This window comes from Microcebus murinus, chromosome 7, assembly GCF_040939455.1.
Source record: "Microcebus murinus isolate Inina chromosome 7, M.murinus_Inina_mat1.0, whole genome shotgun sequence".
Taxonomy (NCBI): domain Eukaryota; kingdom Metazoa; phylum Chordata; class Mammalia; order Primates; family Cheirogaleidae; genus Microcebus; species Microcebus murinus.
In genome coordinates this window covers 28,523,687-28,548,673 of record NC_134110.1, presented here as the reverse complement: position 1 = coordinate 28,548,673, position 24,987 = coordinate 28,523,687, and the positions used below count along the sequence as shown (strand labels likewise).

At 45.5% G+C, this 24,987-nt stretch overlaps 1 protein-coding gene across 23 annotated transcripts in view; it reads right to left on the bottom strand.

The window, feature by feature from the left end:
- Window positions 1-19,785: 19,785 nt before the first annotated feature.
- PTK2 (protein tyrosine kinase 2) overlaps window positions 19,786-24,987 on the bottom strand; it is a 271,799-nt gene continuing 266,597 nt past the window's right edge. For 17 of the 23 annotated variants that reach the window (XM_076004982.1, XM_076004986.1, XM_076004987.1 and 14 more), the window contains one exon: window positions 20,010-21,069. In XM_076004982.1, the coding sequence (XP_075861097.1) occupies window positions 20,857-21,069 (213 nt within the window). In that variant the 3' untranslated portion in view covers window positions 20,010-20,856. Of the gene's footprint in view, window positions 21,070-24,987 lie in introns of all 23 variants that reach the window. The other 6 variants (XM_076004993.1, XM_076004975.1, XM_076004985.1 and 3 more) reach the window with 1 other exon arrangement.

Sequence of the window (24,987 nt, the reverse complement as noted above, 5' to 3'; positions counted from 1 at the left end):
TCATCCCTCAAACCCGGACTGTCCGCATACTGGGTGCAAGGCCCTGTGTTCTGGGCAGGGGCAAAAGACAATTGGAGTCCTGCCTGCCCGGACTGGGCACACAACAGGCTTGTCACCAGTTCTCCGCGGTCTTGGCGGACGGCCCTGAAGACTCAACAGGACACCGGCCTTCATCACGTGCTGTCTGGCAGCGCAGGCCTGGGCTGGAGTGCACACAGCTGTCTTCCTCACAGCCAGGCCCAGACCCCTGCGTGCGCTCGGCAGCAGGACGGAGAGACAGAGCATGGCATGTTCGTCAGTGGAATCTAGGCCTGGGAATGAGCAAACTGCAGCCAAGTGCAACAGTGTGAGTGAATGTCAACAAACAGGGTTGAGTGAAAGAAACCATAACCCATGCCACGTGATTGCATTTACAACAGTCCCCAAACTGGCGGAATAAAGCTGCACTGTTCAAGATGCATCATTAAGTAGTGAAGACTGACAGGAAAGCAGGGAAGTGGTCCCCATAAGGGTGAGAACGGTGGACACAGGCTGGTGTGGAGGGACTGTGACCACAGCAGGTACCTTCCCATGACACTGCTGTTCAATTTGCCACCATCCCTTAAGTTGCGCGTTTACGTTTTATACACTTGTTTGTGCCTTTGCTACAGTACTCCACAGTAAGGAGATCTTTAAATGGCATGGATGTTGTCACTGTCCATTTTAGGAAACACACCCCCCACAAATCTCCCACCTCCCAGATGCCCACGCCGCCTGTGTCCCCCACGCGCAGCAGCAGCTGTGCCCCGGTCCCCGGCGGCCCGACCGGGCGACCCGGAGGCTCTGCCGCGGCTGCCCCAGCCGGCCTCGGGCGCTGCGCGGCGGGCGCGGTGCTGGGAACTTTGTTGCAAGGATTCCTTTCCAGAAGGTCCCGCAAGATAATGTCTCACAAGCACTTCATTGTGTCGCTTGTCTTCTCGGGCTTGACACGAGCGGCCCCTGCTGGCGAAGGGACGCCATCGCCGCCCGCCAAAGCCCGGCTCCCTCCCGCCCAGGGGCCCCAGTTTCCCGGCCCTTTTCCTAGACGAGCCGGTACTCCACCGCCTCACCCTCCCCGGCCTGTGCTCAGGAATCCAGCCCCACCTCCTACCCTGCGGGAGAACTCCTGGCCCCTAGCGTCGCACTAAGACCAGCACCTCCCCCTGCCCTCCCTGCAGTGTCCCCCCAGCATGGCCAACGGAGAGGCCACCAGCCATGAAGCGTAAAACCCCAGTCCCCTGTGCCCTCTGCCCCTCCTGCAGCCGCTGAGCCCGTCTAATCCACTTGACTGAACCTCAGTTCTCCGCGTGAGAAGCCTCTGGAACCCTCTCTGACCCTGGCTGCTCTGCCCTCCTGGCTGGTCCAGAGCTCAGATGTCACAGCGAAGGACCCAACGGGGTGCTCGGGCTGCAGTGTTCCTCCCCGATGTTATGCAGGGCTGCAAACACCGCCATGCAGCCTGGTCCGCAGCTCTGTACCGGTGCACCCCACCCAAAGCCAAAACACCCCAGGAACGGGAAAGAGGAGGCTGAAGAACAAGCACAAAGACGCTCCTGAGGTCACAGGGCCTACAGAGTTCTCAAGTGTGTGTGTGGGGGGGCTCTTAGTTTCTTCCAGACTAAACTGCAGGCACTGGAATAAATCGGTCCTTCCCCATACACACTCTGCACGTGATTAAAGAAGGGTCACAGCAGCAAGTAAATGTGAACCACAGATCCCAACAACACTAAATGGTTTACTGACTGCAGGCCTTCTCAGAGCCTTTAACATGGAGAATCATTCTTCTGCAGAGGAAGGAGGGAAAGGGACAGTTTGCATCCTGTCCCAAACCCATTCTTTTACAAGGTATCTTGAGGTTTCCTGGAGCACACTTTGAGAAACATGGAGTTAGTTCTTCTATGACTCCTTCCATCTCTGATGTTTTAAGATTCTTTGAATGAAAATATTGCTTTTTGTATATATATATTTTTTTTAATAAAAACTAGGCCCCTGGGCATGGTGGCACATGGCTGTAGTCCTAGCTACTCTGGAGGCTGAGGTGGGAGGATCCCTTGAACCCAGGAGTTGCAGATGTAGCCTGGGCAATATAGTGAGACCTCATCTTAAAAAACAAATTAAAAAATCAATTTAAAAAACCAGGAACTAAGTAGCTGAATTGCTCCATAACTAAGGCAACTGTGGTCCAAGACTTCACACATAACATCCCAAAGTGCAACTACCTACCAGAAGAAAAGTGTTGTGCAGATCGCATTCTTACTACTGTCCCTTTATTCCTGGGGTGATAGAACCAGTCTAAAGATACACAGCCTCAGCCGTCCCACTGCAGGGTGGCTGAAGGCCAGGCACATTCAGGGATGGGAGCTGAGAAAAGCAGGGGGGAACCCTCATCCATCCCGTTCTCACAGAGCGAGAAGAACTGAGCAGACAGAAAGGCCATAGAGGGGACTGCATGGTGTCATGACGACACAGTGACAATGACCTCTTTAAACTCTGCCACCGCCATTCTCTGCTGGGACTGCTGACCTGGCCCACTTGGCATGATGGGGCAGAAGCACCCGCAGGCGGCATTCCCTGGTCTGAGGAGCGCGTCTGAGTACTGGCTACACCTGCCCCGGCTTCAGGTGACCGTTTCCAGGCAAGAAGTGGTCCTTTTTGGTTCTGTGAATTGTTTTATCTAAAACTACATTTTTCTTTTAGTCTGACACCCTTAACTTAAAGCCCATTACATTTCATTCAGAATCCAGTTTCACTTCAAAGGACCATGGATCTCACCTGCAAGGTGTGGCACCTCTATCTCCCTTTGTCCCACAGCCTGAGGACAGCCAGGGTCTCCAAGCACACTGTGAGGACCGCTCCTGGAGCTTGTGCCAAATGCCATACAGTTCATGCTGCATTGCCAATAGTTATAAACTCATCCAAATGCATATTCTCCGCTGGTTGCGGTGGCTCACGCCTATAATCCCAGCACTTTGGGAGGCCAAGGCAAGAGGATCGCTTGAGGCCAAGAGTGCCAGGCTGCAGTGAGCTGTGATCTCACCACTGCACCCAGCCTGGGCGACAGAGTGAGACCCGGTGATATAGACTGGATACTTAACCCCTCCCAGACTCATGTTGAAATTCCAGCCCCAGTGTTGGAGGTGGGGCCCAGTGAGAGGTGTTTGGGTAACAGAAAGAGGGTGGAAAGGATCCCTCATGATGGCCTGGTGCCCTCCAGGGATGATGAGTGAGTTCTCGCTTTCTTAGTTCATGAGAGAGCTGGCTGAAAGATAGCTTTAATTTATCTCTTTTAACTCCAGAAACATTACAAATTGAATACACCACATGTGCACACAGCTCCCAAGAACTTTAGAGAATGTGCATTAAAAAAAATTTTTTTTTTCTTTTTTCTTTTCTTAGAGACCGAGTATGTTAGCCTACTTTGTGTTGCTATAAAGGAAATACCTGAGACTGGGTAATTTATAGGCAAAGAGGTGTATTTGGCTCACAGTTCTGCAGGCTGTACAAGAAGCGCGGTGCACCAGCACCTGCTTCTGGCGAGGGCCTCAGGGGGCTTCCAATCGAGGCAGAAGCTGCAGGAGGACCAGGTGTCACACGGCAAGAGAGCGAGGAGGTGGTGCCAGGCTCCTTTAAACCACCAACTGGCACTGTGCACCTCTTCTGGCCCAAGTTCCAGTTCTAGGCACTGTGGGAGCATTTACTCATTCAAGCATCAAATACTGGAAGCATGTCAGATATCTGTAGCACAAGGGTAGTACAGATGGGAAACTGAGGAAGAGGGCTCACACAGCCAGGCTTTAAGCCCAGCAGCCTGGTCTAAAGAGCCATGCCAGCTACTTCTGCGGAGGCACGGGGACACCCCATACCCAGGGATTCTTCGGTTGATCTCTGTGATCTTCTGACTCTAAGGTTCACTGGGTGCACTCAGCATCAGCAGTCTTCAGTGTTGTTTCCATACCCTCCAAAAGAATTTTAAATATTTTTTACCCCCTTTACACATTAAGTTGACACCTAAAATATTACATAAGTTTAAATAGTTACAAAGAATACAACTTCTGGCATATTGTAAATATTGACACTTAAAAATAAAACTGTCATATCACTTTAAGAAATGTAACCAGATGGAATATAAATATACCGTATCAATTTGGTATCCAACAAAATCCATTTAAAACAGTTCAGTCATCCCTCAGTACCTGTAGGGGCTTGGTTCCGAGACCCCCCTCGGATACCAGAATCCTCAGATGCTCAAGTCCCTGGCATCAAACGGCACAGTATTTGCATATAGCCTAGGCACACCCTCCCGACTAAACTGTCCCTACATTACTGACAATATGGAATTCAATGTAAACAGTTGTTACACTGTATTGTTTAGGGAATAATGACAAGCAAAAAAAGAAAAAGTCTGTACGTGTCTGTTCGGTACAGATGCCACCATCACAGGCCTGACTGCTTTTCTGGCCCATAGCTGGCGGGGGAACCTGAGGACGTGGGCCCCGCGGGTGCAGAGGGCCAACGACACAGGACCCTCCTCTCCTTCAATGCTCAGACACTTGACATCTTTCTTTTATTCCATTTTCATTCGTCCACAGATAATTCATCATAAGGTAACACTTTCATGTTGGAAAGTCTTACTGATTACGCTACATACTTCTCCACAAGAAAAATTATGTATAAAATTGAAATCTTAAAATTTGTTTGATTTCCTGCGAGGCTCTAAGTGTTAGAAAAAAATCTTCTGGGTTTATTTGTCATTATAGCTATCAGTTCACAATGGATCAAAACAAATATATTACACATTTTGAATGATAATTATTAATAGTCATGAAAAGTACAGTTCTGTTGGGAACAAATTTCTTTTTTTTTTTTTTCCCCTGTTTAAGATGTTTGATGGAACAAATTTCTTAAAGGAAAGAATGGGCCTTTGTTCTTCTAGTTCCCAGATCCAGAGACGAACTGGATGACCCGTGGCTGGATGGAGACGGGGCTCTTCATCAGTTCTATTCCATCTCCCATTTTTGTAGGTGTCAGTGCTGAGAGCTGTGGTTCCATAAATAGTAGATGAGAACGGAAGGAAATTCTGTTATAGCGACTCAATTCTCTGAAGCCTTTCCAAGTTATACGCCAAAACTCGCCTGGTGACCCTCCCAGTGATTATGAGTAATGCTCTACAGAAGGCAGCTCAATAGTCCCGCCTTCAGGGTGATGAAAGCTGCAACCTGGAAATCATCTGGCTTTCAAAAGCATCTTTTGAGGCTGGGCACTGGGACTCACGCCTATAATCCCAGCACTTTGGGAGGCTGAGGTAGGAGGATTGCTTAAGGCCAGCAGGTCAAGATCAACCTGGTCAACATAGTGAGACCCTCTGTCTCTACAAAAAGTTAAATAATTAGCTGGGTGTGGTGGTGCCTGCAGTTCTAGCTACTCTGGAGGCTGAGGCTGGAGGATTGTTTGAGCCCAGGAGTTGGAGGCTGTAGCGAGTTATGATGATGCCACTGAACAGAGGTGAGACCTTGTCTCAAAAAATAAAAATAAAAAAGGATCTCTTGTAACCCATAATTGAGTCTGGGTGTCTGCAAGAAAGTTGTGGTAGATTAGATTACTGACCAAAAGTCATCACTCCTTTGCCCTCTCCCATGGGAACAGTTTCCCACTCTGCTGGTGCTGGTCTCGATCATGTGACCACATGACTACATTTTCATGTGACTTGTGTGAGCCAATGGGATATAAGCAGAGCTGCCCTGAGAGGCTTAAGAGCGGTTGCCCACTCTGGCCACAGGCTTGGTCCCCACCCAGGCCCAGAGAAACTTTCCTCCCTGGGCTGCTGCCTTAGCCTGATCCCTGAGGCAACATGAAGCCAGGTCCAGCTGGAGGCAGAGCCTCACAGCCAAAGTCAGGTGCATCAGCCAACTGCCAGCCAATGCAGAGATGTGGAGTGAAGGAAGCAAGTGTTACACAGCAAAAGCTAACTGAATGCCAAGGGTCTCTTTAAAAAGATGGAAACTGGCAGGGCGGGCACAGTGACCTGGGCCTGTAATCCCAGCACTTTTGGTGGCTGAGGCAGGAGGATCACTTGAGGCCAGGAGTTTGAGGCTGCAGTGAGCTATGATTGTACCACTGCACTCCAACCTGGGCAACAGAGCAAGACCCTGTCTCATTCATTCATAAATAAGTAAATAAGCCAAAAATAAAATATCTTGAAAAAGAAATACAAAAATGGACGACTTGCATTACCCAATTTCAAAACTGACTAAATCCAATTTCAAGACTGATTAGAAAGCTACTGTCAATGAGATGGTGAGGTGGTGTGCTACAGACATAACAATAGACAAACAGATCCGTGGAACAGAATAGCAAGTCTAGAAATAAATCCACACATATATGGTCAATTGATTTTCAACCAAACTACCAAGGTAAGACAATGGAGAAAGGTCTTCTCAGTAAATGGTACTAGATATCTGCATGGAAGATAGCAAACTTCAACATCCACCTCACATCCCTCCACAAATTCATTCGAGATAAATCACAGACCTAAACATAAAACTAATATTGTAAAACTTTTATAAGACAATGTGGTAAATACCTTGGGGTAGCCAGAGATATCTCAGAAAAGATGCAAAAAGTATTAAGTATAAAAAATACAAATTAGACTTCATCAAAATAAAGAACTATTGCTCATCAAAACACATTGTTAAGAAAATAAGGCAAGCCACAGACTGGGAGATAATATTTGCAATACATGTAGCAGCTGGGAGTCTGAGGCAGGAGGATCACTTGAGCTCAGGAGTTCGAGACCAGCCTGGACAAGACAGAGACCCTGTCTCTACTAAAAATAGAAAAATCAGCCATGCTTGTAGTCCTAGCTACTTGGGAGGCTGAGGCAGGATGATCACTTGAGGCCAGGAGTTGGAAGTTGCAGTGAGCTATGATGATGCCACTGCATTACTACCCAGGTACCCAGAGTGATAGAGTGAGACTGTCTCAAAAGAAGAAGAAGAAAAAAAAAGGAAATTGAACTCCACTCCTCACTCCCCTCCAAATTAAAAAAATAAATACACATAGCTGGCAAAGTACTTGGATCCAGAATATATAAAGAAACACTACAAATCAATAATAAAAAGTATAAATTTCTGTCAGAATCTGTTTGCATGAATAAAAATTAAAAGTAAACAACTCAATTTTAAAGCATGGGCAAATGACTTGAACAGACACATCACAAAAGAAAATAGTGAAATGTCCAATGAGCACTGTGAAGGCACTCGATATCACCAGTCACCAGGGAAATGTACTTTATTTTTTTTTGAGACAGAGTCTCACTCTGTTGCCCAGGCTAGAGTGCCGTGGCGTCAGCCTAGCTCACAGCAACCTCAAACTCCTGGGCTCAAGCGATCCTCCTGCCTCAGCCTCCTGAGTAGCTGGGACTACAGGCATGTGCCACCATGGCTGGCTAATTTTTTTTCTATATATATTTTTAGTTGTCCAGCTAATATCTTTCTATATTTAGTAGAGATGGGGTCTCGCTTTTGCTCAGGCTGGTCTCGAACTCCTGAGCTCAAACAATCCTCCCACCTTGGCCTCCAAGAGTGCTAGGATTACAGGTGTGAGCCACCATGCCCGGCCAGAAATGCACTTTAAAACCACAATGAAACACCACTTCACAACCACTAGAATAACTCATGAGAAAACAGAATACCAAATATGGCGCGAACGTGGATGTCGCATGTGGACTTCTCATGTGTTGCCAATGGGAGAGCAAAATCCTACTTATAGTCTGGAAAACTGTCAGTTTCTGATAAAAGTGAACATAGGTCTACCCAATGACCCAGCAGTTCTCCTCCAGGGATTTACTTAACAGAAAAGAAAATGTACATACGCCAAAAGACTTGTACACAAATGTTTACAGCTCCTTTATTCATTAAGCCCCAAACTGGAAATAATCCAGACAACTATCCATAGGAGAATCGATGAATTGTAGTGTGTGTACATAACAGAACACTATTCAGCATTTAAAAAAAAATGATACAACATGCATGAATCTCAAAAACATTATTAAGGGAAATAAACTAGATACAAAAAAAGTGCACACTGTTAACTTCACTTGATGTAAGTTTGAGAACAGGCAAAAACTAATTTATGTGGATGGAAATCAGAACGGGGCTTGAATATGGCTGCGAGAACTTTCTGGGTTGATGGAAACGTTCTAGATCCCAATGTAAGTGAGGGTTACACAGGTGTATACATTTGTTAAAACTCAATGAATTGTATATTTACTTCAATTTTATAAAAGATTTTTCCGAGGGTGATGACAAGGAATATTCTTTAATTTAGAAAAATCTATTTAACCCAATAGATTCAGAAAGATTTGGGGAATATAAAAATATGAAATTCATTTATACATCTGCCAATAAAATGTTCAAATGAAAAGTTTTATTTATTTTTAATTAGGAGACAGAGTATCTCTCTGTCACCCAGGCTGGAGTGCATGGGGACATCATAGCTCACTGCAGCCTCACACTCTTGGGCTCAAGTGTAGCTAGGAATAGTGGCATGCACCACCACATACAGGTATTTTTATTTTTATTTATTTTATTTATTTATTTATTTATTTTTGAGACAGAGTCTCAATTTGTTGCCCAGGCTAGAGTGAGTGCCATGGCGTCAGCCTAGCTCACAGCAACCTCAATCTCCTGGGCTCAAGCAATCCTTCTGCCTCAGCCTCCCGAGTAGCTGGGACTACAGGCATGCGCCACCATGCCCGGCTAATTTTTTATATATATATCAGTTGGCCAATTAATTTCTTTCTATTTATAGTAGAGACGGGGTCTCGCTCTTGCTCAGGCTGGTTTTGAACTCCTGACCTTGAGCAATCCGCCCACCTCGGCCTCCCAAGAGCTAGGATTACAGGCGTGAGCCACCGCGCCCGGCCTTATTACTTCTTTAAATATAATTTTGTCAAATTCATAGAGCTGTAAATTTAGTTTATTCAATTTATGGAAAAACATGGCATATAATCTGATTTGCAGAGCCAGTCTTCCTTGTCAAGCCAGTATGTCAAATAGACTCACTTTCTGTCAGAAGGTGACTTCAGTTTTTAATTCAAATAAATACACTAATATACATTTCCAGGATTATTATACTAATAGAATCCACTGAGAAATAAGGAATGTATTTGGTAAGATAAGACTCCTTAAAGCAGTCAAGATTAAAACGATAAAGATGTAATTAATGTATCTATTTTATCATGAAGCAAGAAAATAAATCAACTGTATGCGCTTTATCATAATTTACAGTAGTACATCAATATCTAGAGAGATATATTACTTCTGAAGCAAGGAGTATGACAGAGGCATGATATTCATTTGGGAAATGCGTGTGCATTTTTGGCTTTGGAGATTAAATGAGAAACAAATACAAAAATCAGAAGTAACTCCATTTTGTTAAACATCCTGATTGGATTTCCTTATGAAAGTAAAGAAAAAGTACACAGTGTTTAAAAAAACAATCACTATGGCAGCTCACATATCATTTTTACTTTTTGTTGTTATGAGTGGAAAAATAGTAAGCATTGGATAAGATGAAATAAGATGAGGATTGACCAAATTTAGGGCATTTCTTAAAACTGAATTTTAAAAATCATCTTATATTCATTAATTATTGCTCATCCATTATGAAAGATATTGGGCAAAATTTTTGTTTTTGTTTTGTTTTTTGGTAGAGATGGGGTCTTGCTCAGTTGCCCAGGCTGGTCTTGAACTCCTGCCCTTAAGGGATCCTGTGCCCTCAGCCTTTCCTCTGCACAGCTGGTCCTTCAAAGCTCTGCAGGTTCCTTAGGGAATTTTGAGATAGCTCAGGGGTAGCCCCCCACCAGCTCAGAGGCCATTGTTCTGTATTCAGACCATACCCTTGACTTTGGGATGTTGGGTGTGGATCCTTCAGGGGGGACAGGAGCCACACCTGAGAGATGCAGGGCCTTTTTGTTGTCATTTGTTTTGCTCTTTGAGACAGAGTCTTACACTGTTGCCTTGATGTGCAGTGGCATCATCAGAGCTCACTGCAACCTCAAACTCCTGTGCTCTAGTGATCCTCCTGCCTGGGACTACAGGTGCGTGCCACCACACCCAGCTAATTTTTCTATTTTTAGTAGAGACAGGGTCTTACTCTTGCTCAGGCTGGTCTCCAGCCCCTGAGCTCAAGTGATCCTCCCATCTGGGCCTCCCAGAATGCTGGGATTACAAGAATGAGCCACCATGCCCAGCCATTTCCTCCACCTTTAAAAATTGCAGTGAAATACATATAACAGAAAATTTACCTTTTTTTTTATTTTGAGACAGAGTCTCGCTTTGTTGCCCAGGCTAGAATGAGTGCTGTGGCATCAGCCTAGCTCACAGCAACCTCAAACTCCTGGGCTCGAGCAATCCTGCTGCCTCAGCCTCCCAAGTAACTGGGACTACAGGCATGTGCCACCATGCCCAGCTAACTTTTTCTATATATATTAGTTAGCCAATTAATTTGTTTCTATTTATAGTAGACAGGGTCTTGCTCTTGCTCAGGCTGGTTTCAAACTCCTGACCTCGAGCAATCTGCCTGCCTCGGCCTCCCAGAGTGCTAGGGTTACAGGCGTGAGCCACTGTGCCCGGCTCTACCATTTTTAAGTGTACAGTTTAGTGGCATTAAATACATTCACAATAATATGCAACCATTGCCTCTGGCTAGTTCCAGAACTTTTCCATCACCCCAAACAGAAACCCTATACCCATTAGCAGTCACCCCTAGTACCTGATCCCTCAGCTTCTGGCAGCCAATAATCTACTTTCTGGCCCTGTGGACTTGCCTACTCCAGACATTTCATACAAATAGAATCATATAATATGTAGCATTTTGGGTCTGGCTCCTTTCACTTAGAGTAAGTTTGATCCCCTACATTTTGAGGTTCCTGTTATCTAGAGTGATGTACCTGTGGCTGGTTTCCATGTGAATTGGTCCCAGCACACTGCAGTCCCTCTCCCTATCACATGCCCAGAGCCAGCTCTCTGGTGCTCTCCTCTAGCAAGGCCAAAAGCACCAACCTGAGTCCAGGGGCCAGCTCGAGTCATCAGCTCAGCTGTCCCATTTTCTCTGCCTTCTGGCCTCCTTGAGTGTAAACTTGGTAAATGAACCAGGCTGAGCTCTGAGGTCTCTTTCAGTCCTAAGAACTTGAGATTCCCACTAGTTCTTATTAAGGTGTCAGTTATTGATCAGACCTGGTATGTTAAATACCAAGGATATTTCTACTTTAATGTAGACTAAGAAGCTGCAAAGTTATGAGCTATTTATTTTTATGGGGAAAAAAAGCTGCAAAGCGAAAGTTTAAGTGCGGATTCCAGGCCCTGGTGTGCCGGCAGGGGCTGTCCTGTGTCAGGGATCATTAACCTGGGCTTCACTGGCTCTTGCCTTCAGGACTCAGGACATGCATCCAGTCTTTTCTTTTTCTTTTTTTTCAAGGCTAGTCAAGAGAAGCAGTGGGGGTGGAGAAGGAACACAGGAATCTGTAACTGGTTGCGCTCAATCGGTTGTAAACACCACTGCACTCGGACCAGCCACGTCCCGTCCTTTCTCACCTGTGCACTGGGGGCTCCCGGTGGTGAAGCCACCCCCTCTTTGAGCGATGTGCACTGGATACGACGCTGCTCTCTCTGGACTGGCCTGGTCCTGCTGGGCCCCAGCAGCCAGACAGGGACCGAACATTGTGCACAGGGCGGGGCCCCTGTGGGTGGAGGAGGCTGATGGGCCTGGGGGGGCAGGAGACACCTGCTCTCTGGGGGTGTCCTTGAGAGAGATGCCTTTGAGCTTTTGACCCTGCTGCACGCTCACAAAGACATGCGGCGACTGCCAGCCAGGGCAGGCAGCGGCGGGGAGGGACGGCGGCAGCAGCTTCCATGGCCGCACCAAGATGGGGTCTGAGAACCACAAGGGGCGAGGGGCCCAGGGACACGGCTGCAAGAACGGAAGAGGGCTGACACTGAGCTTGGAAAACGGATTCCAAGTAAGAATTTCGCAACTGAGTACTATCCTAAAAATAATGAAAAAATTAGCAGAAAAATCAATGTTTTTGACCTTAAAGAACTAAAAAAGGAGTTGGGACTTTCGATTACAATAAAGTGTTCTATCAGGAGCAGAAAAGAGGGAATAAAAATGAAACTATATTTTATTATATAAATTATATATATAATAACACCATTGGGAGGCTGGCTCATGCCTGTCTGAGGTGGGAGGATCGCTTGAGCTAGGGAGTTTGAGACCAGCCTGAGCAAGAGTGAGACCCCGTCTCTACTAAAAATAGAAAACATTAGGCGGGCGTGGTGGCATATGCTTTTAGTCCCAGCTACTGGGGAGGCTGAGGCAGGAGGATCACTAGAGCCCAGGAGTTTGAGGTTGCTGAGAGCTGGGCTAATGCCACAAGCAACTTTCAACCCTTAAGAAACAAGCAAGTGTCTCAGAGCCAAGCTGGAGGGGGCAGGTGGGACCATCCAGGGTGTCTGCAGAGGCCGGGACGGAGGGGGGTTGGGGTGGTGGTGGTGGTGGGAGTTGGGCTGATGACACTTGTTTGAGGAGAGTCGCTGGGGGGCTGTGGGGAGCGAGGGCGGACGGTAAGGAGGATGCAAGACAGAAGCAGGTCTCCCTTAGGAAAGCAGGTGTGGAGGTGCTTCAGGAGGACCCCTGGAGAGCCTGAGAATTTGAGGGAAGAGAGACGTGGTCCTGGCAGGACAGTCTATAGGGCAAGGGCAGGAGCTGTCCCCATGACCCTGCAGCGGGGGCAAAGGGAGCCCTGGCAGCGTGGGGCGCTGGCCAGGCTGCGTGCGGTGGGACAGGGCAGTGGAAGCTGCTTCCGCCAGGGGAGTTACAGCCCAGGACCCTCCCCAGCAAGAGTGGGCTTTGGACCCTTGCTGCAAACGTCTATTTGGACCCTTGCTGCAAACGTCTAATGACAGCCCTTTCTTCCCATGTGCCCACTAACGGTGCCCTCAGCACAAGTCCGCTGAGGACACACCAATAGTTGAACACGTCTGCCTGGAGGCTTGTCATGAGGAGGGGGCATCTCAGGAAGAGGGTGTCAGAAAGGACTTACTGCAGATGCCTTTGTCTCCTAGGGCTGCTTAACCACCTGCCACAGACTTGGTGCTCACCACGACACGCGTGTTCTCTGGCAGTTCTAGGAATCAGAAATCCACAATCAGTGTTGCTGGCCTAAGATAAGGTGTCGGCAGGGCTGGTTCCTTCTGGAGGTTGTGGGAGACAATCTGTTCCTTGCCTCTTCCAGCTGCCGGCTGCCAGCATTCCTTGGCTTGTGGCTACATCACTCCAATCTCCACTTCTATCCACACATTGCCTTAGCCTCTTCTGTGGTCAAATCTTCCTGTGTCCCTACCTCTTCTAATGACCCTGGTGATTACATTAGACCCAACTGGATAATCTTATCTCAATATACTTAATCACATATTTTGCCATACGAGGTGATATTCACAGGATCCAGGCATTAAGACTGGACATCTTGGGGGGCCTAGCACGGTAGGATTTTGGCTAGGTTGAGTGAATGGGGGGAGGGCTTAAGGAAGTGGAGTATTGACCTAGGTTAGATGCTGTAGGGAAATGGGGGTGATTTTATGATCAGGTATCTAATGATCTTATTTAGAAGGAGGGGCGGCTAGGGGAGGCTGAAGCTGTGACAAGTACAGCAGCAGCTGTCACTCAGAGCAGCCAGGCTAAGCTGTTAGCACACCAGGACCTGCAATTGCCTGCTCCCTACCTCCTTGTCCAGGGTCTGCCACACCCACCAGATTGCTGAGCAGAAAGCTGGAACTACCTTTTGTCCCAGGCACGGTCCTGAAGTCATACCTCATGCCCTCTCTGGGGGTCAGCTGCCTGGGACGGTGCTTCTGTTGCAGATCAATGCTCCCCCTCCAGGGAAGGGGCCCACTGCCGACAGCTGCTCTCACTCCCCTCTGTGTGTCATTCACTCTAGTATAATAATTTTAGTCTAAAATATAAAGTGGTTACACCTGCCTGAAGTTACACCCAGGAAGCTGTGATGGTATCTTTTTTTTTTTTCTTTACTCAAAAAGAAAAGGAAGAACGAAAATAGCATCAATGCTACGTCTGAAGTTTTCCTAATTTCATCCTTAAAGATTAACTTCTACTCTCTCATCTACGACTAGTTTTGGTTCATTTTCTAGAATCAGAACAGCTGGTTAGAAGGCTGAAAACCATGTAAGGAAGTTATATGTGAAAATGTGGTTTGTGATTTGCCATTTTCTTCAAAATGCTCAATGACCAGCAAGGATGAGCAATTGTATTCCAGGTACTTGTCGGTGTTGAGAGAAGACTCTTTCAAAAGTTAGTGTCTGGACACCCCACAGATTACTTTCTAGTAATCTAGTCAAAAGGGGAAAACACAACTGAGCATGGAGGGATCTCATGATCTCCCTTGTCCAGGGTCGGTCCCAGCATCACTGGACTAGGGCACCAGATTTGCATCTTTGCTGTCTGCATCAGAAGTGCACATCTCCCACGAGGCCTTCTCGACAAAAGTGCTTCACCTAGATCCCTCAAGCTTTCATATAGCACTTCCAGGAAATAGTAAAAGGACAACCTGGCTGGGCACCGTGGCTCACGCCTGTAATCTTAGCACTTTGGGGGGCCAGGCAGAAGGACTGCTTGAGGCCAGGAGCTCAAGAATAGCCTGGGAAACATAGACCCTGTCTCTACAAAGAAATAAAAAAAAAATAGCCAGGTGTGGTGGCACATGCCTGCAGTCCCAATACTCGGGAGGCTGAGGCGAGAGGATGGGTTGAGTCCAGGAGTTGGAGGCTGCAGTGAGCTGTGATCGTACCACTGCCCCCCAGCCTGGGCAACAGAGCGAGACTCTGTCTCTAAGAAAAGCAAACAAACCAAAAGGATAACCTAAACCTAAGTGTCACTACAAGGAAGTAAGCAAACGGAAGCTGGAACTTCCGCTGGGCAACGGGTAAGCCTCTTCACGTGCCACAGGCATAAAGAAGTCAAGCCAGCCCTGTGCTACTGTGACCAGCTCTTACAGAACAGCAGCCTGCGTCATGCGTGGGTCTGAGATGAACCCTGGTTGGTAAACTGGCTAAAAGGAACATCCTTTGAGGCCGACTGGTGAAAAGGAAGTGTGGGCTTGGATACAGAATAATGAAAACTGACAGGGTGGAAAGTTGGAGGTCACCACCTGAAAGCAGCAGGCTATAAAACAACATACAAGACAGACATATCACAGAATTTTGGTTAAAAAAAATGTACATACACATGCCCAGAAAAAGGTCCCTAAGAAACTGGAAAAGTTAATTTTAATTAATTTTTTTTTTATTTTGCTAAAATACATATAAAACTTACCACCTTCAAGTGTACAATTGAGTGGCACCAAACACGTTTGCAATGTTGTTCAACAGCCATCATTATCTAGCTCTAGAACTTTTCATCATCCCAAATGGAAACCCAGATCCATTAAGCAGTCACTGTCACCCCCCCCCATCCCTTGGCAACCAGCAGTCTGTGTCCTGTCTCTATGGATTTGCTGGACATTTTTTATAAATGCAATTGTACAGTATGTGGCCTTTTGTGTCTGGCTTCGTCTTCACTTAGGGTAACGTGTTCGAGGTTTGTCCATGTTGTAGCATGTGTCAATGCTTCATTCCTGTTTATGGCTGAATAATATTCCCCTGTATGACTATACCAGTGCTTATCCATTTGCTAAATGCACTAACAGTTTTTTTGTGAATTCTTCAGGATTTTCTACATGTAAGATTATGTCATCTGTGAATAGAGTTTTACTTCTTTCTAATCTGGGTGCCTTTGATGTGTTTTCTCACCTACTCGCTCTCTTCAGGAGTGTATACAAGAGCAGAGGTAAAGTGGTGTGGTGGTCTTGTTCCTGATCTTAGAGCAAAGGCTTTCAGTCTTTCACTTGAAAATTCTTTTGACTTGTGTTTTCTAATTTTCTTCAATAATAACAATTCCTTCTTTTGTAAGAATAAAAGCTTTTTATTTTTATTATTATTTTTTTAAGTTAATGCCTAAAAAACATTTGGGCAAATTTAAAGAAAGTCTTTCCCCTGGGGATAAAATAACTAGGTGACTATTGTTTCACTTTGTTGTCAATGCAGTAAGAAAAATTAAGGTCAGATTCAAAAGTTTTAAACAAGGCCAGGCACAGTGGCTTATGCCTGTAATCCTAGCACTTTGTAAGGCCTAGGCAGAAGGATCGCTTGAGGCCAGGAGTTCAAGACCTCAGTCTGGGCAACATAGCAAGACCCATCTCTACCAAAAAAAAAAATAAATAAATAAAAAAAAAAAATATATATATATATTAGCCAGGTGTGGTAGCACACCTACTCTGGAGGCTGAGGCAAGACGACTGCTTGAGCCCAGGAGTTGAAGTCACAGTGAGTAATGATGATGCCACAGCACTCTACCCAAGGTGACAGAGTGAGATTCTGTCTCAAAAAAAAGGTAAGTTCATGTTTCTGAAGATTCAATGTTTTTAAGATGTCTGTTCTTTCCAAACTGATCTATAACCTCAATGAAATCCCAATCACTACAATCCCTCTGCCAACTTTTCAGATAAAATACACTGAGGGACAGTTAAAAAAATGAATAGTCAAGCCCCAGGTTGGGAGTAAGTATATGGAAAACAAGTATCTGACAAAAAAGACTAGTGTCCAGAATACCTGAAGAACTCCTGCTGCACAGTAATAAAAATAGCCCAATGTTTAAAAAGGGCAAAATGTTTGAGATGTTTCACAAAAGAAACATATATATGGCTAATAAGTACAGAAGAGTTGCTCGACATCACTGGATATTGAGAAAACACAAAATGAGATAGCACACACACCCACAAGACAGTCTAAAATGATAAAAGACTGGCAATACTTTTCTCAAGTATTGGTGAGAATGTGGAGCAACTGGAATGTTTATACATCAAAATGGATATCCACATTGGAAAGTGTGGTAGTTTTTAATAAAGTTAAACATATACTTACCATATGTCCCAGAAATTTCACTCATAGTTTACTTGCCCATGAGAAGTAGGAACACATGTATTTGCAAATACATGTCCACAGCAGTTATATTCGCTCTTAATAACCAGAAACTGAAAACCATTTAATGCCCCACTCATCAACAGGTAAATAGGAGAACAGGCAATGACAGATTTATCCCATGGGATATTATCACAAATGAAAAAGAATGAACTTCTGATACATTCAACACGGCTACTCAAGAACATCATTTTGATGGCCAGGCGCAGTGGCTCACGCCTGTCATCCTAGCACTCTGAGAGGCCAAGGTGGTAGGATCGGGTAAGGTCAGCAGTTTGAGACCAGCCTGAGTAAGAGTGAGATCCCGTCTCTACTAAAAATAGAAATTAATTGGTCAACTAAAAATATATAGAAAAAATTAGCCGGGCATGATGGCACATGCCTATCATCCCAGCTACTCAGGAGGCTGAGGCAGAAGGATCGCTTGAGCCCAGGAGTTTGAGGTTGCTGTGAGCTAGGCTGATGCCATGGCACTCTAGCCCGGGCAACAGAATGAGACTCTGTCAAAAAAACCCCAACAACATCATTTTGAATGAAAGGAGTCAGAAATGAGAGCACGCATGACACAGTTCTAGAAGCACCTGAAGTGTAAGAAGCCATCTATAGCAGTAAGAGGACAGACCAAGGCTGGGCGAGGTGGCTCACAGCTGTAATCCTAGCACTCTGGGAGCCTGAGGTGGGAGAATCGCTTGAGCTCAGGAGTTTGGGACCAGCCTGAGCAACAGCAAGATCCTGTCTCTACCCTCCCACCTCCCCAAAAGTTAAAAAAAATAAGAGGCCAGACCAGAGGTGGCCCAAGTGGGAGTGGGATTGGCCCTTGAAGGGCTCGAGGGAGCCTGTCCCAGGGCTGACAACGTTCTCATCTTCCTGGCTACTGGAAGCTTACATTTGAAAAAAACAAAACAAAACATTGAACTGTTCAATGGTTTGTACATTAAATTAAATCTCAATAAAGTTGGTAAGAGAAAACCAAGGCGGTGGTTGCCCTTTGGAGGGAGTAGTAGGAGGGCACTGGAACTTCTGGGTTGATGGTACTATTCTGTCTCTGAATCTGTGCCTACTTACAAGAGGGTGTTCCTTTGTGAACAATTCGGTGAGCTCTACATTTATGTGCCCTTTTATCTATATGAATTACTTCTTAATAAAAATGAAAAACATTCAGAAGGGAAGATGCTGAGCAGGCTCATGTTCACCTTCCTACTCCTGCACACATGATCAGCCGCGCCAGGCAGGTGTGTGATCTACTAGCAGGTGTGGTCTGCCGCGCCAGGCAGGTGTATGATCTAGCTAGCAGGAAGGTAGAATAATGAAGTTGAGTAATTTGTTAACTTTTAGTTTCAAGTGTACTTTTGGCCAGGTCTTTAGATTTGAAATCCCGTTCTGCTTTATAACAGAAGTCACCTCACAGTCCTCCTGACAGGCCCTCAGGCCACTGAGCCATGGAGCCATGGGCGAGTTGCCACTGCGTGGAGCTGGTTGGTATTTCCCTCTTTGAGCAGAGAAGTTGGATTTGTTATACATATACATTGTTATTTTGTGGCATTATGCTATGTTTGTAAATATCCGTGTATGAGCTTATCAGAATTATGGCTCTTTTCACGTCGGAATAAATACACAATGAGTCTGTGTGTGCTCTTCCCTCGCCATATGCGGAGTTGTCAGCTCCGCCCTCGCCCTGTGGCCCATGCTCTGACACACCTGTCCCTCTATCTGCTCAGAATCAAAATATATTTCTTTTTCTTTGGTTTACAGGAAGGTGTGAGACTTACCTGCAATTCTTCGTACTAGAGAAAAGTTGTTGCTCTTGAGGGGCAGGTCACAAGGCAAAGTGTATTAATTGTGGTTAAACCGTCACTCTGAGGCGTGGTTCTCAACTTGAGGCAATTCTACCTCCACTTCCCCCAGGGACATACGGCAATGCCTGGAGAATCTTACGGTTGTCACAGCTGCGGAGGGAGTGCTGCTGGTTTCTACAGGCAGAGGCCAGGGATGCTGCTACACAGCTTGCAGTGCACAGGACAGTCCCCACACCAAAGCCCCTTACCATTTACACTGCACTTGTCTTCTTTAGTCCTCACAACCACCACTTTAAGGATGAGGAAACTGAGACTCAAGAGACCTAAGAACACCAGAAAATAAGAGAAAACTCAGAAGAATGACATCCTCTTGACATTTTCTTCAGCTAAACTAAATGTCATAAATCCAAAGATGGCACTGATTTTGCAGATGGGAGTATATATTTATCTGAAAGACATTCCCTCAACTTGCCACCTGCCTGCGGTCTCTGTCCCTGGGATTTCTCCTTGTCTCCTTTGATGTAGACACCAGTTCTAACTGCTCCTGGCTCTACAGCTTATAGACATTTTAGCAAGACTAGCGTGGGTCTGGGTAACCAATGCTAACAATTCCCTTAACAAGTGAACTGCCTAAGAAGGGATTCCTTGAGTTTGGACTGATTGTTAGAATACCAAGATTGCAAAGGGAATTTGTTCATAGATGAGCATCACTTTTCCTATCTTCTGCCCTTGTTCAGAAGATAAAGAAAAAAAAATTAGTGAGAGCATTCCTGATAATTATTGGGAGCTTTCCTACATGTTATTTTACATGCCAAGTCACCTGAAAATTTTTAAATAATTTGAAGAAATAGAACCAAAAGAAAGGATATTACAGCAATAACTTTACTGGTAACACCTTTTTAATAGGTCAAAGTAACTGTACAGTTCATTATATTCTTCCTGAGAATAATTTATATCCCCCAACAAACTAAAGGGAGGGTGTATTTTTCAAAATTATTTAACAGAATGGATGGTGTAACTGGACATCAAAAAGAAAACCAATCACTCTGTTTTGCTTAATTCTTTCCTGGGAAGACAGACACAATGAAGGGTTAGTTAACTCCAGTGGCTGTAAAATAGTCAACATGGCTTTAATTTTTCTTTATAAATTATATAAAAATGGGGAACAGGGATGGTTCTGGAACTTCTTCTTAATGCAGTTTGGAGGTGCGCTGGTACAAAGCATTTCTGCTTCCAAGAGAAATAACATTGCTACAAAAAACTGGCACATTATTCTGGTGAAAAAAGACAAGAGTTTTTAGTTGTGTTCTACAGCTAGTTCCCAACCGAATGCTTCACATGTCCACATGAAAGTACAAGGCAGGAAAGACAGAAAGGGTTGCAGTTTTTTTCTGAAATGACTCAAGTCTTCAAAATATAGCTTTTATATCCTTTCTTTGTAAAGTGGAATTAGCATATTGCAACTGAAGGGTGTTCTAATAAACAAAAGTTCCAGTCTGGGTAATTCTATGGTAGGCAAAAGAACTCTCAGCCTCTTGGGTTTCCCAGAATTCTTCACTTCTGCCCTCCTTGTCCACCACGCAGCTAAGCAAGTTCAGGAACCAGCATGTCACCTCAGCCGTCCCCATTAGAACACACCCTAATGTGAACATAAATGTTCTCCATGATTCTTAGGCTTCTTATATACAATTTTGATTCTCAGAAAAATGCCATATTTTGGATCCCAGACATTTCTGAATATCATGATTGAAAATCAAACAAACAAAAACAAACCCAAATCAAAATGTGGTTAGATTTATATATGAGGGAGAAGATTTTCAACCAGATGCCATTTGAAAAAGTTGGAGCTGTAAGTGCTGGCGACTGAGGACCCAGGGTTAACTCCTCGCTGCTGGTGGAAGGCTGGAGAACATCCTGAAACGAGGGGAAAGACGTGCTGCTCCTCAGGGGGCTCAGTGCGGTCTTGCCTGCCCCAGCATTTTCAGTCTCGCTTGGTCAATGACGTCGAGTAAGTTTTTGGCGTCCACAGCCAGAGCGTGAGCAGCAGTCAGCATTTGCTTCTTGTACTCCTGCTGCAGGCTGGTCATGACATACTGCTGGGCCAGCTTCATCTTGTTGATGAGCTCACCCAGGTCAGAGTTCAATAGTTTCTGTGCCATCTCAATCTGAAAAGACAAGAGCGAGGTCAGGACAGCTGCTTCCAATGAACTTTTCAGGGAATTTTTATGAGCCTTTCTTTTGGTGTCTCCATAAGAAGAAACTTACTTTCTTCTCCTCAAATAAATCTTCCTTAGAAGCACCAGGATGTAAACTCAATCTTTCACTTAGAAACTCAGCCAGCGTAGTGTGCCTGTGCGTGCCCCTGTGCACACACACCTAGCAGTCCGGGTTCCTTCCATTCAAAGCCCTTCCTGATACCATGACTGACTGACTCTACATTTTGTGATCACTGTTTAGAATTTCTTTCTTTTCTTTAGAGATGGGTTCTTGCTATGTTGCCCAGGCTGGAATGCAGTGGCTATTCACAGGCACGATCCCACTACTGATCAGCACTGGAGTTCTGACCTGCTCCATTTCTGGCCCCAGCCATTTTATCCCTTCTTAGACAACTTGGTGGGCCCCTTTTCCCAGCAGGTCATATTGATGCTAAACTTAGTGCAGGCCCCTGATCGGCATAGTGCCCTACAGCCCAGAACTCCTAGGCTCAAGTGATCCTTGCGCCTCAGCCACCAGAATACTGGGACTATAGATGCATGCCACCACATGTGCTAATTTTTCTATTTTTTTGTAGTGATGGGGTCTCACTTACTCAGGCTAGTCTCAAACTCTAGCGATCTTCCTGCCTCAGCCTCCCAGAGTGCTAGGATTACAGGCATGTACCACCACACCCAGCTAGACTTTATTAATCTCAGTGACTGGTAGGGCTTTTGTTTCATAACAGAATCATAGAATCTGACAGAATCTCAGAGATCATCTGGTCCAAACACTCTCACATCCGAAAGTGGACAACTGAGATGTAGAGTAGCCGATGAAGGCCACACAGCTTGTCAGTCTCCAGTCTCGTGCTTTTTCTACTATGTCAATTCCATCTTAAGACCTTCCCCTTTGCTATGCGAGAAATGGTTTAAGGATGTCATGGGACACCCTTGCCCTGCCTTGTTGTAAGCTCCAGACTCTTCCAAACTTATCAGAGGTTGGAAGTGGGGTAGTAGTGGTGGAAGCAGCTAGAGATTCTGCCCTATAGGGTGAGAATGCTTTGCATGACAGAGTCTCATGATCTTCCTTATCTATTTATTTAACCAATGATGATTTATCCATTTGCTCGTTTATCAATTATTGGCCACTTCATATGTACAAGGCGCTTGGTGCTGCAGACACAAGAAGGAATTAGACATGTTCATACTCATAGTCTGGAGGGGGAGCAGCATGCACAGGAGCCCCTATACTACACTGGAATAACTCATACAGTGGGAAGGCACACAGGGCAGAGGGCAACTCCTTCTGTCTCAGAGGATCAGGAAACTTCACAAAAGAGCACCTGTCTGAATCTGGCCTAGTCAGTAACAGTAGGCTGGCTCAACTGTGAAGGGCATCATAAGCTATGCCAAGTTGACTGTTATCCTGTTGAACTTGGCAATGGGAAGGCATAAGAGATATTTAGGAAGGGGAATGACATAATCTGGAGAGATGTTATAGAAAGATGGCTCTGGTAGCCGTGTAGAAGTCGAACAGAAGTAGGGGAGAGGGCCGGGCGCGGTGGCTCACACCTGTAATCCTAGCTCTCTGGGAGGCCGAGGCGGGCGGATTGCTCAAGGTCAGGAGTTCAAAACCAGCCTGAGCAAGAGCGAGACCCCGTCTCTACTATAAATAGAAAGGAATTAATTGGCCAACTGATATATATATATATAAAAATTAGCCGGGCATGGTGGTGCATGCCTGTAGTCGCAGCTACTCGGGAGGCTGAGGCAGAAGGATTGCTCGAGCCCAGGAGTTTGAGGTTGCTGTGAGCTAGGCTGACGCCACGGCACTCACTCTAGCCTGGACAACAAAGCGAGACTCTGTCTCAAAAAAAAAAAAAAACAAGTAGGGGAGAGACAAGAGGCAGAGAAACAGTCTAAAGTCACCATGGCAATCCAGGGCAGAGGTGAAGGTGGCTGTGAGGGTAAAGAGGACCAATCTGAGACCTGATAAGTGATGGAAGATATAAGGCTGTTTGTGTATGCAGGGAGTTGATGGGGCAGGAGTGGTGAGTGCATGGTGGTACTGACTATGGAAACGAGGAAAAGTACATTATTCCTGCCAATAACAGACAGGTAGAGATTAGAGATCAGAGATGTGGGAGGAATCAAATACTTGAATCTATGGAAGTGGGAAGGACTAAGGAAGTGAGAAAGTATTCTTCAAGAAAACAAGTGGAGAGCCTTGCATGGTGGTGTATACTGGCAGTCCCAGCTACTCAGGAGGCTGAGGCGGGAGGATCACTTGAGCGCAGGAGTTCAAGGCTGCAGTGAGCTGTGACTGCACTCCAGCCTGGGCAACAGAGTGAAACTTCATCTCAAAAAAGAAAAAGAAAAAGAAAGCAAGTGGTAGCACCTTGGGGGATAACCACACTCAAGAGTGGCAGAAAACAAGAGCCAAGGTAGGGGTCTCAGCAGGAGATGACTGAGTGAGGAAGGCTCTGGATCCAAGGCAGGGCTCTCAAGGAGGAGTCAGGACAGGGGAGCAAGGACCTGGTAATTGGGAGGCCTCTGGAGACCTCAAAAGGCAATTAGAGGAGACAGATTCCTTAGAGGGCTGGGAGCAGGGACGGGGTGTGGCTGCCAGGGAAGGGCTGCTCTTTCAGGAAGCACGGTGGGGTAGGGGGAGGGAGGGAGACAGTGGGAAGGGAACAGTGGGAAGAAAGGCTCTTCTTCTTTTAAAAAAATAATACTTAAAAAATATGTAACTTATACAGGAGAGCAATCTGTGTGTATAAGAATCAAGACAGATAGATTACTTTAGGCTTTATCAGCCAGAGTAGGTGTTGACAGATGGTCCTGCCAAAACACCCACTTGTTAAGACACCGTTTTCTTGCTTCCAGTATATGGAACCTCTCCACTTTTAGGCAAAATTGATGCTCATGATGGAAAACCAACCAAAGTCCCAATGAAACAAGTAGATGAGCTAATTCCCTGTTTTGCTAGGAATTTAACGTTGTACTGTGGCAACTAGTCAGGGGCATTTCTAAAATGCTTTAAATGGTTTTATGTAGGGGAATTGATGCCATTTACAAAGAAGCCACCAACAGTAACTGCATCCAACTGTCCTGCAGTAATCAATGCCCAGTTCATCAAAAGGAATATTACCCGGATATCACGTGCTTCTGGATGTGATATCCTGAGGAGGATTCAACATCATTTATGTAGTATTCCCAGCTGGAGATGCAAAACATCAGTCTAACCAGGAAAAAACACTGATTTTTATAGAATATCCCTCAACCTAACTTTAAGAATACTCTATAAAATAATTGAGCCTTATTTGTCAAAAATGTCAATGTCATGAAAGACAGAGGATGAAGAACTGTTCCAGATGGAAGGAGGCCGAAGAGACAGGACATGCGACGTGTGATCCTGGGCTGGCTCTCATATGAGAAGGAAAGCACTACGGGACAACTGCCGACACCACACACGACCTGCAGAGCGGCAGAGCGTGCTGCATCAGTGCCAAGGTTCTGGAACATGGCGACTAGTGGTTATGTAGGAAAATGGCCTTATTATCAGAAAATGTAAATTGAAATATTAAAGGGTGAGGGGCAGGATATAGGCAGCCTATTCTCAAATGGCTCAGAAACAGTAAGTGATGTTTGTGTACTTACACAGACAATGTAGAGAGAGAATGAAAATGTGCTGACATGTTAAAAACTAGTCAAGGAAATTTAGGAATTCTCTCTGTTGGTCTTGTAACTTTTCTGTAACTTTGAAATAATTTCAAAATATAAGAACAACAACAACAAAAAGCAGTGCCCATGCAGCTCTAGAGAGAAGGGAGAAGGGTGGACAGCTGGAGTTGGAAAGGAGGGAGGCTGCAGCCTGCAGACCTGGGA